The 16456-nt window shown below is 33.4% G+C and overlaps 2 protein-coding genes and 1 long non-coding RNA gene across 3 annotated transcripts; all 3 read left to right on the forward strand.

Annotated features, from left to right (window-relative positions):
• Positions 1 to 1013: 1013 nt before the first annotated feature.
• On the forward strand, positions 1014 to 11262 carry LOC142637265 (uncharacterized). The gene is made up of 4 exons (XR_012844587.1): positions 1014 to 1205; positions 5487 to 5558; positions 7277 to 7350; positions 11220 to 11262. It is a non-coding gene; the product is annotated as an uncharacterized LOC142637265 (long non-coding RNA).
• On the forward strand, positions 11262 to 13538 carry LOC142635867 (uncharacterized). The gene is made up of 2 exons (XM_075809928.1): positions 11262 to 12699; positions 12751 to 13538. Exons 1-2 carry the CDS (start codon positions 11262 to 11264, stop codon positions 13536 to 13538), a joined length of 2226 nt encoding a protein of 741 aa, XP_075666043.1.
• LOC142635869 (uncharacterized) lies at positions 13448 to 16456 on the forward strand. The gene is made up of 8 exons (XM_075809929.1): positions 13448 to 13534; positions 13628 to 13885; positions 13969 to 14080; positions 14165 to 14308; positions 15286 to 15445; positions 15524 to 15673; positions 16040 to 16305; positions 16421 to 16456. The coding sequence occupies exons 2-8, from the start codon at positions 13734 to 13736 to the stop codon at positions 16454 to 16456; spliced, it is 1020 nt and encodes a 339-aa protein (XP_075666044.1). The 5' UTR covers positions 13448 to 13534; positions 13628 to 13733.

Here is a 16456-nt window from a genome sequence, read left to right on the forward strand (position 1 = left end):
TGAATTTGTTCCCGGAAGTACCTATAAAAAAAAAAACCCTACCGTACTTTGTCTAACCAAATTAAATTTTCTCTCAATAATTTTCTTGTGCAAATACTTCCCCCAATTAAAGAAGAGATCTTGATGGAATTGCCACATATAAAATTGAGCACAATTTTGCTAAGAAATTGTCCACTTTTTTCTTGATGAGAGATAGAAAACTTGTTCAATATCATTCAATTGAATAGTTGACCCAACTACTTATTGTTTAAAGAAACCAAAAAAAAAAAAAAAAAAAAAAACTTGAATGTTTATTTTTTTAAAAAATGATACATAAAAGGCATGATGAATACCTGATCTTTTTCCATAAAATGGTAACCAACAAATCGTGTAGAAGCAGATCTTCTGCCGTACTTTCTTGCATAGTCGTCAGACTAAAACATGTCACGGCCCAGACCACATGTTTCTTTCAAGCTAAACGGGGTGCTTATTACTGTTACTCATTGTGATTACGGAACCGTTGTTTTGTTATTGATTAGTATATCATTATAAATGTGTGGACCACTTGATGATGATTACTTGATTAGCTGCCTAGTTCCTCCTCCTCCTATACTTGGATTTTGGACTCATCTCTCTCCCATTTTTATCATTGAGTGCCACTCCCACTTAAACCCACTTTGGTGCATCTCTCTTTTACAGAAAATGATAGATCGATCTGTCTGTTTTGTCAAGTGGTGCCTATGATTGATGAGGATTTCATTTTTAAAATCTTTTATGCGTTATTGGTTCCTTACTATATTGTGTAACCTCTTCTTTCATTTCTATTACGACAACCAACTTGTCCTCTTTAAGAAATGTTCTACCACAAGTGTGGTTAGAGGAATACCCTCCTGGCCCTCAAACTCTTGTATAGTTTTCTGAATATTAGTTATAATATATCTGTCGTCTTTTACTCAAAATTTTGGTCTGTTTTGCAGCTGGGTAAATCTGACTTTTACGTCCAAATTGTCCTAAATATCTGCTTCCAGACATCATTAAATCTGATTTTTGTTTTTATTTTTTGGTTTTTGTTGGACAAGGAAGAATGTTTTGATATTATTAATTGTTCTTTGATTGTAAGGTATTGTTACGCGGAGGCCGTTAGTGTTGCAACTTCATAAGACAGAAGGGGGGCAAGAATATGCAGAGTTTCTCCATGCACCAAAGAGAAGGTTAAACCGATTTTGGTATGTCAACTTCTGATCAAGGCTTCAATTTATTTCCCTCTTTCATTATAACTCATGCCATTAGTGGCTAAATTCTTTATCTGTGTATTTCTTTGTTTTCTTTTTTCTTTTTTTTCTCTTTGTGTGCTTTTAGAAATTTTTACTTACCCATTGCCTGTCTTAAGGATTCAATTTATTCTTTTATATACAAAGCAATTCTTTTAAAAAAAGAATATTAAGATAACATCGTAATGATGTGTAATATTATTTTCATTATAGGATCATCATTGACGTATTTTTATTGTACACCAATTAAAATTTGTCAATTTAACAATTCTAAATGTTATTGTATACCTAAATTTCTTATTGCTGAGGCAATCCATTATCATTACCTCTTGAACATTTAGAACCGTGCTTCTCCGTAGTTAAAATAGATTTGAAGTTAATAGATTTTATTTGTTCATTTGTGACCAAAGAAGAAGGTAGAAGTTTGGACTGTAATCCTTGTTTCAGAGTCAATAAATAATCAACTAGTTTGGGATCTATGGGTCTCTAACCACTAGAGGACACCGGAATTTGGGGACCCAAAGTTGATTAAGAAAGATTAATTTTTGTTTGTTTAGGAAAAGAAGTACAATATGTAGCCACATTGTAATGATTAAAGAATAAGGGTAAGAAAAATAATAATAATTTTTTGGATCTTAATTTTGGACTCTAACAACTACATGACACTGCCACCAGAATTTTGGGAACCTAAAAACGATTAACATATTTCAAATTTGTTTATTTAGGACTGCATCTACATCTTAATTGCAAAAGAAAAAAAAAGTATAAAAAATGAGTTTAACCCTTAAATCGGGGTCTACTTTCAATAATCAATTCATTTTGGATCTCCAACCTCTAGAGCACCTCGAGATTCTGGTATGGAACTTGATGGGTGGTGTAGCTATAGGTATATAGGGTAGCATTATTTCAATTTTAAGAGTGTGCATTGGCGTCAATGGAGTAATACAAATGATGAAAATGTCCTATATATCATTAATTTGATAGTATATAAATTTGGCATATTGTGAAACTTGTAAATGTTTGAGTGTGAAAGCTTTTTTCACTATCTCAGTCCATTTTCAGTATTTTTCTATGAAATTGGAACTAATAAAGTTATTCACACCCCTAAAATTTTGGGTTATTTTTTACTTCTTATAATTTTCAAAATTTTGATCTCTAACGTTAGGAGTTGTGTTGAATGGTGCATAATCCCTCCATCTATTTCTTGCTAATAGGTTTGTTAAGTGACATTTAAACCTCCCCCTCAAAAAAAAAAGTGACATTTAAACCTACCAATACATGAATTTACTTATTACATATAATTAGATAACTTATAAAAATTTAAATACTTAAAATATTTTTTTTCTTTTTATTATTTTATTGGAATGAACATGATAAACAAATCCTTTTTTTTTTACTCAAAAAAAAATCCTTTTTGTTCTTCCACAAAATCTCCAGTTATAAATTTCTAAATCAACACAACAATTGAAAATTGTTCTCTCTCTCTCTCTCTCTCTCTCTCTCTCTCTCTCTCATGGAGCATTGTGAACCTCTAAGGTTGATATCTTGATTTTTTAAAATGCTCAACCAAAATTTTGAAAAATTTAAAATTAATAAAATTGATATTGGTTCATTGGAGCATAGCCTTTTTAAAAAAAAAAAGAAAAAAAGAAAAAGAAAATGCAAAGCCAAACCAGATTTAGAGCTAAGCCCTAGCGAGCATAGTATTGAAGAGAAATTGTTATGAAATTTAGTAAAAAATCAATCATAAATTATAATCTTGATTTGAAAGAATGTAAAGTTTCCTTTTGTTAGATATATAGTTGAGTTGGGATGCATTAAGAAACAACTATTCTATCTCTTTTCATTATGTATTTTTATTTAACATTAAACAAATGCTATCTTATTTTTCATATGTTAATTTAATTTGAATTATAGAATACTTCTCATTCACTGAAGAAACGGTTTTCTTTTTTTTTTTGGTTCATGATTTGACCCCCCAAAATTCCACCAAAAAAAGGACATGCAAGTAAATTTAAGCCCTTATTTCTTTTTACTATTCTTAGTCTTACTCGCCCCTTTGAAATGCTCTACATATCTTGTACATCTTGGTTTGATACATCTTAATATGCCATGGAATTATGATTCAGGCCATTGACATTATGCTCATTATTTTGACTTTTTTCTTATTGTGTATAAAGTACTTCAATCAAATGAAAATAATCATTTTGTGATAATTCGATAGTTGCAATATGAAATGACAATATAAATTCAAGGTTTACCATGTAAAAAAATAATAATAAATAAAACCGGGTCAATTTCATATGATTTCCTGCCACTTTATATTGTGTTACTTAATCCTTTTATAGTAATACTAAAAAAAAATTTTCATAAAATTCGTGACAATATTTGAGTTGCAAAGTTTTTCCAATTGGTTCTCACTTGAACTTATTACGGTCATCACATTTTTACCTACCATTTAAAACTTGACACTTTGCAGTTTTGCAATTATCTCTAACATATATAATCAGAGTATCTAACATATATTTGATGCGAGAAATAATTATTTGTGTAGAAGGATGCAAAGGATCTATTTTTTTATCTTCATCTTCATGCATATGGTAATACTTTGTTAATACTTGAATCCGCATTTTAACAAATTAACAAAGTCTCCATATTGATTGTGATGTAGAGTTTGAAATTGCAGATATTTTTATCAGGGCAGATATTTTTTTTCTTTTGTTTTGTTAATGACTTTATGTGTGTGTGTATATATCAATGTGTGTGTGTCTAGGGCGATCTGGTTGTGTGAGTGTCTTTTCCTGTGACACTTGACCTGTCTAAGAGGGGCTTGGTTTTTTGCGGTCCTGTTTTACTTCTTGTTGGAGAATTCCTCTCAATGTTTTATGAGTATATATATTGGAGTTTCTTAAGAACTTATTGTCTAGCAAATTGTTGGCTTCGCAAAATATGGCTAGATTTTATGTGAATTTATTCTCGATTCATTGATCTGAAAATTTTAACGTAAAAAAAAAAAGTAAAAAACTATCATTTAAATATAGAGAAATTTTCTTCATTATAGACAAATATAGACAAACTATCATTTAAAACAATCACAATATATGCCTCAATTTTCTTCATTATATCTATATCTTATTTTCTAAAATCAATTTTACATTACATAAAACTGAATCATGCATTGTGATTGTTATTGAGTTTGGGATGAGGTTGGGTGACGTATATAATGACAATTTAATGAGACAAGTCTGAATCAAACCAATGGGTCTATCAATTCTTACTGAGAGTATTAAGCAAACATGTGAATTTAATAGTACTACTTAGCTTTTCGCTTGTAGAGGACAATTTGGCAACCGTCATTTATCATATACATCAGCTGTCAAAATTAAACCACACTCAATTACTCACCTATTATCTCCCTAGTGAGTTAAGTGAAAGAAATTTAGTTGAGCTACTGCGTAGTTCATGAGTTAAGACATATATATTAAGTAAAGAAGGTGATGGTGGTTGTGAGAGTAATAATGGTGATGTTGATGAACATAAAGGTTAGTGATGGTTAAAAGTATGTGGTTTGAGTTGTCCATCAATGGAACAGGAAATTGAAAAACATTAATTTGTTTTTGTTATATCATTAGTTAAGTTTTCAACCACTTCTCTCTTTGGTTTTTTAATTAAAAAAAAAAGATTCAATTTGTACAAATTTGGATAATTTGATAGTTGGGGTGGAGTGGAAGAATTTAAATGTTAAATATTTTTATTAAAAATACCAGAAGTGTCAACAAATTGAATTCATCGTTTTAGCAATGGGTTTTGGCATGATGGCAATTTGTATTGAGGCTAACAGGTCAGTATATACAAGACCAGTGCACAAAAGACGTCTAAATGTTAATTTTTTTTTTTTTTTTTTTACCCTACAAAGCAAAGGCTACTAATAATTGTTAGTGCATACATGATACATGCACAGACTCGAGGACACAGCTGCCCCACATATGTCCAGCTCCTGCACGTTCTTAGGTATTAGGATTGGATATCCTCAAATTGAGCCGTACCCTTCAACAAGTAATCACTACAAAAAACGTGGGTCTTAGATCGCGTTTTTTTCAGCCGCGTTTGCAATAAGATTTTTTTGCATATTTTGAAAAAAAAAAAAAAATTCCTTGTTTAAACAATTGATGCCCATGGTAAATGATGTTGCACTCATGTTTAAAAAGTTTTAATTGTATGTTTTTGTGGGCGCAGGTCGTCCAGTTACTCAATCCACAATTCCGGAGAGATGGTCCCAGGCCTCTTTGACGTCACCAAATGCAAATGGTATTTCATTGACCCTCCACATGTCTATTTCTTGGATATTCTAATTTCTGTTTTTATTTGTTGGGGGTGAACTAGTTTAACATGTATAACACTCACACACACACACACATTATATATGGTACATTATTAAGCCAATTAAAGTTTTAAATCAATGACATGACATTATAATAATTAGTCTCAATTATGAACTAGAGAGAGACAAAAATGAAGAAACTGTAGTGATGCACAAGGCCAGCAACGATCAAATTGAACATCCATACATATGTAGGTAGTCTTGCATTTGCATGGTGGCAGTAGCAATTGAGAGTAGCTTACAAATTGAAGGGATTAGGATTTAGGGGAGGGGGTTGGGAAGTTGCTGTATGCATCACAGCATGCCTGCATTTGAAGCCCAGACTTGTCTTTTCTTGTCTCTGCCTATTGTTGGTAATTTGAAATTGTTTAGGTCAAGATAATCTCTGTTTGGTTGATGAGAAAAATGTAGTGATGAGTTTATATAATTGGGTTTTTTATTTATTTAAAGAGTTATCTTCGATGAATAAAAATATTTCATTGTGTTTAATATAGGTAAGCTGTTGCTTAATTTCCTCAATTAAATTAGACTGTTTTTACTGTTATTTACTAATGTCATTGGGTTTTTAACCTTGCAAACAAACATTTTATTTGCTTATAATTTTATTAAGCATTTTAATTTCTTCCTTTTTTGGGTTTATGGTAGGATATTGAAATCTTAATTGTTGTCTTTGATTTCTGTACTAGTTTATTGTTTTCAATACACCTTAAAATGAGAATCAGGGTGGAAGATTAAGTGTTTTTTGCATAATCAGAAGATTCAGAACATTTGTCCACTATATCAATTTTTGACCGATGTACTTTGCCATAAGTTCAGTAAATTTGTTCTGCTGTAATTGTAATCAAAATGTCTTTTTTTCTTTACTAAAAAAAAAGCGTCTTATGCTTTTTGTTTTGGCATAACTGTACTGGAATGGGAAACAAAGAATAGTTTAAGGTCTTGCTGAGAAATCTTATGCTCTGAAAATTATATTGTATACTTTTGTGTTAGCCCTAGCAATAGATTGAAAATTTTTCAAATGTGCAAAACTTAACTACAAGTATTATTAAGATCTTAGATTCCCAATTGAATTCTACCACCACATGGTTCTATTGATCAATACAAAAAACAAACATTGTTATCTATTTTAAGAAAACTAAACTCAACAATTTAGTTTATTAGTTTCTGCTACCTTACTGTTGAATTTAATTTAAAGACCTAGTTTCTGCTCCTAAAAAACTGTACCTAGATTTTACTATTTCTAAATTATTGTATGCTATTTTGCAATGAAAGCAATGCTACACTTGTATTGAATGTTCTAATGACTATTTTGGTCAGTATTCTCTCTCTCTCTCTCTCTCTGTGGCCCAATGGAATTGAGAAAAAGGAAAAGAATAATATCTGTACTTATCTTGCACTGCTTCTCCATCAAGTCATTACCTCCTCTTTTACTATAAAAAACATTCTTCTGCTCCTTTTTTTAACTTAATCTTATCTGGGTTTGCTTCACCTTCAATGTTCTTTTGCTTTTGCTTTTGTGTTTTTTTTTTCGTTCCTACTATGTAAGTTGTTTACTTTATTTCTTTATCATTCTTTTTTAGTTTTCCAAAGATTGTTTTTTGAATACTAGTTTGATTAAAAAAAAAATGATGTCTTCGTGTTATAGATCGAACCAGATCCTGCCATCGTCTGAGCCAAGCCGAGTTAGCTGCTGATTTTGAAGGAAAAAAGGCCAAGAAGGTGAATTTTCTCTTCAAGATTACTTAGCTACAAGAACTGGATTAAAAGATTGGAGGTTTTGGTGTTTGTATCTAATTTTGGAAGTTGTTAGTGGGTTCTGTTTGAAGTGTCCTTGTCGTTTTTGTTTGGTTTTATCTGGGTGTTTGCGTTTGAGTAAAAGGGTGTCAAATCATGGAGATAAGTTTGCCAAATTGTTGAATTTTGGGGATAGTTTGATAAAAATCAAAATAAGTGTTTCTCATTTGATGCTTTTTGACTAATGCATTGGGGTTTGTGCTGCTGTTTTTTGACTGGATCCAGTGCTGCTCTGGGGTTTGGGTGTGGGATTTTGCTCTTTTTGCTTCTGAAATTAAGGCAAAATGTGGACTGTTGTGGTTAATGTCTCCATGCCTATGATTTTATCAACTGTTGAAAACATTAATATTGTAAAATGTCACTAAAAAATCTAACCCTCTCATTTCAAAATCTAATTTTTAAACCTTGCTACTGATATCAACTTTGTTTTCTTATTACTGCAACGTAGTGAATTATGATTGACTTTGAAATACTACTTATTGTTCGCCATATCATGTAAAGTGAGCATCTGTATCTATGGAGTTACTGCCTTTTGAATTGTATAGGTCTTTATCAGTATCCAATACAGCAGTGGGGAAGTTGATGGTTTTACTTAATGACTTTTTTATGTTACAACTGCAGAAACACATTGCCAATTAGATAGGCCTTCATAACTAGTCACTAGCATTTGCAATGCATAATTTCTACTATCATCTACAAGATTACTTGCCATTGGAATTAATTAATATCAAGTATCTTTGCTTTTTAGTGCTTAATCATCTAAACAAACCAAAGAAGGATTGTAAAAGTGGTCTACACTCCATTATCCACCATAAATAGATAGTAAACTTTTCCTAAGGTCCATATTTTGATGTATATTTAAGATGTGTAACCCCTTTTCACCTTCAATTATTCACCTTTCTCTATTGTCCAGTATAGACATCGCTCATTCATGACACCATTTAAGTGAATCCTGTCACCTTACTACTTGTGAAGAGCCACACAAATCATTGCCACACATCACAAGTGCAACAACTATTTATTTCTAATGTTTGGGACACACAATAGTAGTCTATTCCTCATTGATGGTGTGGGACACACAATAGTAGTCTATTTCTAACTAACTCTTGTGTAATGATTGTTGCTTTTTTTTTTTTTTTTGGTGCGTCTATATCATTACTTTAGTAACAGATTTTAATGAGAGAGATATCTTAGTTTGTTAAATCTGTTTATTAACAGAATAGAAGAGATTAGTTTACGGGAAAAAGTTGATTAGAAAAATCTCTGTTTCCTGTTTAGTTTAATTAATAAGCTATTATCTTTGTTTCCTTAATTGACCAATTGCAAATGGGTAGTTCCAGTTGCAGAACTCAATTAATTAACGGATTAGAAAATTTCATTACAATTGCCTTTACTCTAACGTTTGTCTTATACGTACGTTTTAATTGAATCAAAATTAATTATACCGAAATAATATCATTTTGAAAATTTTTCATTTGAACTTTTTTTTTTAATATAAATTCTAGAGAAACATTGAACCTAACTGTTACAAAGTATTTTTTTAGTCCCAATTGTTTTTTGGTTTTCTTAGCCGTAAGGATGAACGAATTAATATTATTAATAATTAGTTAGTAATCTGTAAAATTTGTGGAGTACTTTCTTCTTCTTCTTCTTTTTTTCCTAGAAACAAGGATCAAATATTTGAGAGAGAATTATTTAGTAGCTGCAAAAAATACATTAATAGTTCATCCTTCTCCAGACCTGTGCCAACTACTTCTACTCTCCCCCATTCTCCATTTTCACATCTTGAGGAATTAACGCGACAACTTTCAGCCAATTTTTTTACTTAAAAATTTTAAGCTAAAAAGTCCTTAAAAGAACAAAGAGGGAAAAAAAAAAGGTTAACAAAATATCGGATGAGTCTTGAATGGATAAGATGGTAGCTAGATATCTGTTGCTTTAGTGTTCTCCCTTACTATGGTCGGAGTTACACACACGGATTTACTCATTGTCCTCTACAAGGTGAGGAAATGTGAAAATGATTTAGTTAAAATGATTTACCTTCTTGAGAATATTCAATGACACTGTTTGGTCAATCTGTAATAAGTATATTAATTTCAGTGTAGCCCATTATTTTTTTTTTTGAGGGGCATATTAAATTTTATTTTTTTAATATTTATCCTCTACTATATTATAAAAGTTAGATCTTGCAACTAGTGGATACATACAGTAGTCACCCATGTTTCTATCTCAATCTATACTACAATGACATGTGGTGATTTCCTATATTTATTTGTATTATGTGGACAAACAACGTCATGTGTCAATAATAACTTACAAATTTGAATGAAATAAATGTATTTCTTTAATATGATATTTATGTTCATGTTTTAAATTTTTTTTATGAGCACTTATTCTTAATTTGTTATTTGCCTCTTAATTTTCCTTACCATTACCTTCCAATGGCTATTCAACTGATAGATTTAAAAACAAAGGATTAGCTTTTATTTTTTTGCTCCTCCTATGGTGTCACGTTGGATTTGATGAGTTATGGTTAACCAAGCATTTAGCTTCTGCCACATCAATTGTCATTGGCTGTTTTGTTTATACTCATAATAATTACCAAACACCAAAGACATCTATTTCTATTCAATATCCCCACTTGACAAGATATGCTGGTTTAATTCATCTCCATCGGGTCCTCCCAAATCTGCTTATGACATTATCTTCCTACAAATGCTTCATATTTTTTGATAAGTTAAAAAACGTCTTCATATTATGCATATATTTGTCTTCTCTTTGGTTATTGGAAAGGATCATGGCAAAGTGAAAGAAAGATTCTTTAATTAGTCTTTGCGTGGTTCAATAGATGTTACTTTAAAACTTTACGTTGTTGTACTCCTCTTTAAGGCTACGTACAATTGATTCCATGTAATGACTTATTTGCAGGTATGGCCAAGATTTAAAAAAAAAATTCTAGAACCGTAGCCCATATGGATTTGTACTTGCTTCAAAATTATTTCAAATCAATGCCAAAATGTATGTATTATAGAGGAACCTAGACTTCATGTTTGCTTGAGAGGATTTAAGTGATGCATCAAATATGTTATTGATGTTAGGGGATAATAAACAAGAAGTGATATACATACATACATACATACACATATATATAATACTAATTTGATGGAGTTTGAGAGTGTTCAGCATAAGTCGATTTGTATTATGTTGCATGCACTATTAACTTCAGTTGGTAAACATTAGAAATTGTGAAGATAAGAGTTTTGTATCTTTCTTAAATATTAATAGATTTTATTTTATTTTAAGATTAAAGGAAAATCTTACATAAGAGTTAAAAGGTTATAATTCAGATGCAAAAATGAAAGAAGGTCTAGACTCTAGACTAACACAAAACTTTAAAATTAGTGTTGAACTCGTCATAAGATAAAAAATAGAAAACTAGGAGGTTTCATTTCTTTTAAAACTGGAATAGACAAAAAAAATCTTAAGTTTTTTGTTATGTACTTTATATATATATATATATATATATATATATATATATATATATATATATATATATATATATTATGAGAGTTCTAATTGTCTATTTCTCTGGTTGAAGATCTTCAAAAAGAGACTACTTTTAAGAATATATATATATATATATATATATATATATATATATATATATATATATTGTAGAATAGTCTAGAGCTAATTCATGATAAATGTCTTCCTAATTATGTCTGTTCCTAACAAATCACAAATGATATTATATATAATAATTATTACCTCCGTAGTAACAAATGTTGGTGTAGGTAAAATTTCGTAACTATTGTGCTGCAATGGATAAAAGTTGGATGGACAAGAAGAGGGGTTCAAGGGAATATTTTGAAGGTGTAGCAAAATTCGTGGAATTTGCCTCTTTATCTGCGCGCAATGGGAAGATCTTGTGCCCTTGTGTAAAATGTGTGAATTTGATTTCAGTACTGCCAAATGTGGCACGTGATCATTGTTGGGCTTCGGGGATGCTTAACAATTACAAAGTTTGGAAATTTCATGGGGAATCAACGGCTGCCACGACGGCTACCGTATGTGGGAGCTCTCATGTGCAAGAAACCCTAAATGAATATGGTGATTTTCGTGGGATGTTGCACGATTTGTGCCCCCCGCATGAAATGGCACCCGAACCAATGGAAGAAGGTCCTACTGTGCAACATGTGGATGAAGGGATGAATGATGAGGCCAATAAGTTTTACAAGATGATAGATGATGTAGACAAACCTTTATATGAAGGCTGTACAAAATTTAGCATTTTCTCGGCCATTGTTGTGTTGTTCCAGTTGAAGACTCTGTGTGGCTGGACGAACAAGTCATTTACAATGTTGCTTCAAGTTTTGAAGGATTTACTTCCTTCAGATGCGAAGTTGCAAAAAGACCATTATGAGGCTAAGAAGATAATCCAAGACTTGGGTTTGGGTTATGAGAAGATTCATGCTTGTCCCAATGACTGCATGCTATTTTGGAAGGACAATGTTAACCTCGATGCGTGTCCTTGTTGTACCGCTTCAAGGTGGAAAACAAATGAGGCATCTGTTGCTAGTAAAAATGCTTCATCCACTAAGGGAAAGAAGAAAGCTGCAAAGATCCTACGGTGGTTCCCTTTAAAGCCAAGATTGCAACAACTATTTCTTTCACCCGATTTGGCTAGTTCTATGAAATGGCATGTTCATGGTCGTACTGATGATGGGGTTATGCGGCATCCTGCTGACTCCGAGGCATGGAAAATGTTTGATACTAAGTATTTAGAGTTCTCGTCTGACCCTCGTAATGTCAGACTTGGATTAGCTGCAGATGGGTTCAACCCCTTTGGAATTATGAGTACTAGTGACAGTACATGGCCTGTCATGTTGGTCCCCTACAATCTCCCACCTTGGCTGTGCATGAAACGGTCATCTTTGATTCTATCAGCGGTTATTCCTGGTCCTACCTCACCAGGGCTTGCTATAGATGTGTACTTGCAACCATTAGTAGAAGAACTAAGGGAGTTATGGGATGTTGGAGTACAGGCATATGATGCATCTTCAAAAGAAATATTCCAATTGCGTGTAGCATTGATGTGGACTATAAATGATTTTCCTGCATATGCAGATTTGTCGGGTTGGAGTACCAAAGGTGGGTTGGCGTGTCCTTCTTGTGCTATGGAGACCGACTCTCGGTATTTGAAAAATGGCCATAAATTTTGTTACATGGGACATAGGCGATGGTTGGATGTTGACCACAATTTCCGGGAAGAAGGTATGTTATTTGATGGATCTAATGATACATGATTGGCTCCTGTACCACCAGTCGCGTCACAGATTATTCCGGACACTGAACATTTTGTTGGACGTTGTCTGGGAAGGAAATGTCAACTTGCTTACAATAAAAGAAAGAGAGGGGAGGCAGATCAAAGTGGTTGGAAGAAGAGAAGTATATTGTTCACATTGCCTTATTGGGAGGATCACAAATTGCGACACAATCTTGATGTGATGCATATAGAGAAGAATGTGATGGACAATATACTTGGCACACTGTTGAACTTGAAGGATCAAACAAAGGATAATTACAAGGCATGCCTTAACTTGGCGGACATGGGGATAAGGACTGAACTTCACCTACAACGAAGAAGTGATGATAAGTATATTATACCACCCGCTTGTTTTCATATGAGTTCATCGGAGAGAGATGGTTTCTTGCAAGTTTTGAAGGATGTAACAGTGCCTGATGGGTACGCTTCCAATATCTCACGTCGTGTGAATATGAAAGAACGCAAGATTTCTGGGTTGAAGAGTCATGATAATCACATCTTGATGCAGCAACTGTTTCCCATAGCGTTACGCGAGTCTTTGCCATCTCATGTTACTAGGCCTTTGATAAAGTTAGCTTGCTTCTTTAGAGAAATTTGTTCCAAAACCCTTAGTGTTTTAGATATTGTGACTGTTGAGGCAGACATTACAGTGACGTTGTGTGAATTGGAAAAGATATTTCGTCCATCCTTCTTTACAGTGATGGTACATTTGGTCATGCACTTAGCTGCTGAAGCCAAGATTGGTGGTCCAGTGCACTACCGGTGGATGTATCTCATTGAGAGGTAAGACGTATGTAATATTATTGATCAATTATGAGTTTCATGTGCGCATTCAAATAACCATGGCCAATCATTAATCTTTATATTTCTTTATAGGTACCTCGGACGCCTTAAGTCTTACGTATGAAATAGAGCTGCTCCAGAAGGGTCTATTGCTGAAGGATACATCGTAGAGGAGTGTTTAACATTTTGTTCACGGTATATGGAAGGAGTTGAAACTATATTCAATCGACCGACCAGGACGATTGAGGAGTCAACAGGGGTTGTTTCAATTGTGACACTAAGCAATAAAGAGTGGACCCAAGCCCATCGTTATGTTTTATTTAATTCTGAAAACATCAACCACTTTCATGAGTAAGTACTACATATTCCAATATGAGTGCACGTCAATCCATTGTACGTTAGGTCTATTAACCCTAATACAATTGCCTGCACAGGATGCACAAAAGATTGATGGAGGACGAACTCCGAAAAGGCCACCATCGTATATTCGAGGCCATTATATATAAGCACCACATGGAGAAGTTTTGTAGTTGGTTTAGGTGTCACGTACGTATGACCGTTTTAACTTCTTAAAGTAGTAACACTATGGTTACTTGTACTGATATGATTAATTTTGTTTTTATATGTTAGGTGATGTCATCAACTATTGCTGATAGGGAAAGGGAGGGAGTTAGTGATACCCTTGCTGCACTGTCCAAATGGCCATATAATTATGTAAAGCGGCTGAAGCATTATGTCATAAATGGCTTAAAATTTAGGAGTGTAAAAGATGAGGTAAACAGAAAAACGTAAAATAGTGGAGTTAGTGTCGCTACTGATGGTGGCATTACATACTATGGTGTTTTAAGTGATATAATCGAGTTGAATTATTCTGAGAATATCAAACATGTGTTATTCAAGTGTAAATGGGTTGATGACCAAAATAGGAGAGGATATAAGACTGATGAATTTGGGTTTCCTATGGTGAATTTTACACACTTCATACATGGTGGGGATGAAATGATAGATGAACCGTATGTCTTGGCATCTCAAGCTACACAAGTTTTTTATGTGGAAGACAAAAGGCAGAAGGATTGGTATGTTGTTGTCAAAACTAAAGCTCGGGATGTCTTTGATGCCGGTGTTGGTCCCCAACGTGACGAGGATGACACATATAGTTTTTCTGAGAATGTTCCGTATAATGTAAGTAGTAATGAGGTTGTGAGTGACAACCTTGGTTGGGCTCGGGATGATGTAGAGGGAATGACAATTGATGCCTCTATCATTGCTCAAAGAGATCTTCATGAAGTGGCCAACTTAGACGATTGTGAGTTTATTGATGATGAGTCCAACAATGAAGATGCCAACAAGGACGAGTACACCGATGATGAGTAGTGTAATAGTTTAGTGGTGTATTATGTGTTTGGATGTTACAGCTATTAATGAAAATGGATGCCATCATGAATTTGTTGGAATGCCTCTGTGTAGTATTTGATTTCTTTGTTAATGAAACATTAATGTTGTTAATTCCTTAAATTTTTACGTATTATGCATCTAATTCATTTGTTATGAACTTTGATATATGTTCCTGTGGTGTTAGGGTTTCCGTTTGTTGTTGTTAAAGTGTTTGGCAAAGATAAGCTTTTAAACTTCAATATGTGGCTTGTATATGTTCTTAGATATTAAAATGAGTTATTTTACTTTGTGTTTTTCACTTGCATTGTAAGCAATTAATTATTGTCTATAATTAACATTTTCTTTGTGTTCTAAAGTTGTTGAACGCAGGAATGGGAAGGAAACGGCCATTGAAGTTTGTTCATGTTGGCGAAGGATCGTCGCGTTTGACACAGAGGAGGGAGGAGGAGCTGGAGGCCGGCTGTACTGCTGAGCAGGCAAGAGCCGATGCAAGTGTTGATGAGACACAACCCCCAGGTAGTGGACACGTCTTAAAATGTAACGTTTGATATATATTCATTACTCGACGCATCATTATGCTGTTGTTGGCTGTAGCAATGAGACGGGATCGTGGATTAACGGTGGTTGAAGTTGGCGAAGGAAATGGACGTTCACGACAGAGCGTGCAGGAGGAGCTGGACGCCGCCTTTGTGGCTGATCAAGCAAGAGGGGATGCAAGTGATGATGATGAGACGCAACCCCCAGGTAGTTTACATGTCTAGGGACAATTTGAATTTGTAGCGTACAAATTTCCTTTAATATTAATCTTAATTATTACCATGGTTCGTTTACATGGTTTTTATTATGTTCTTCAGATAACAACAATAGGTTGTCAATTGCTTCTTTTGAAATTTTGAAAATATGAACTTTGATAATTCACTTATTGTATTCAATAATAAGTAAATTAACAAAACGACTGGGAAAAAAAAGATTAACTAATAATATAGTATGAAAATGTTCACATTTACGAAGAGCATATTCATGTTACTTGAGCACTTGAGCTAGACATAGTAACTTCTGTAATTGCTCACTTAGAAATTTCATTCGTAATGGTGGTTTTTGAATGTGCAGATGATGTAGTTCAAGAAACCCCAACATCCAATAATTTGCGTAAAAAGCGTGGGAATACGCTGCTTACGCGAATATGGAGTCTTCCACCTAATATGAAAATTGAATGTGAGTTAAATGCACGTGGCCAACCAATTGGGGAGAGCGGAAAAACATTCAAAAGGTGGTTGGACACTTTTTGCCTCAGCCACGTCTACTGCCCACTTGTGCCAACTGCTTGGACGCGTGTCCCGACTAGCCATAAAGTAGATAGTTGGATAGAAATTGAGGTAGTATCAAATTAAGCTACTTTAAACTATTATGTATAATCGTGTGTGTGGTAAGTCTCGGATTTTTCAGTAGGGTGGACTATTGTACTATGCTAACTCAATTTTTGCATTGCAGAAACGGTGGTCATTGACTCAGAAATTATCCAACTAG

The sequence above is a fragment of the Castanea sativa genome, chromosome 5 (assembly GCF_040712315.1).
Source record: "Castanea sativa cultivar Marrone di Chiusa Pesio chromosome 5, ASM4071231v1".
NCBI classification, from domain to species: Eukaryota; Viridiplantae; Streptophyta; class Magnoliopsida; order Fagales; family Fagaceae; genus Castanea; species Castanea sativa.

Bases quoted from the DNA above. Each gene is read 5' to 3' on its own strand.
- LOC142635867 (XM_075809928.1), top strand. From the start codon at position 11,262: ATGGACAAGAAGAGGGGTTCAAGGGAATATTTTGAAGGTGTAGCAAAA. The intron at 12,700-12,750 runs GTATGTTATTTG...CTGTACCACCAG, and splicing joins CCACAATTTCCGGGAAGAAG to TCGCGTCACAGATTATTCCG.
- LOC142635869 (XM_075809929.1), top strand. From the start codon at position 13,734: ATGGAAGGAGTTGAAACTATATTCAATCGACCGACCAGGACGATTGAG. The intron at 15,674-16,039 runs GTAGTTTACATG...TTGAATGTGCAG, and splicing joins TGATGAGACGCAACCCCCAG to ATGATGTAGTTCAAGAAACC. The intron at 16,306-16,420 runs GTAGTATCAAAT...TTTGCATTGCAG, and splicing joins ATAGTTGGATAGAAATTGAG to AAACGGTGGTCATTGACTCA.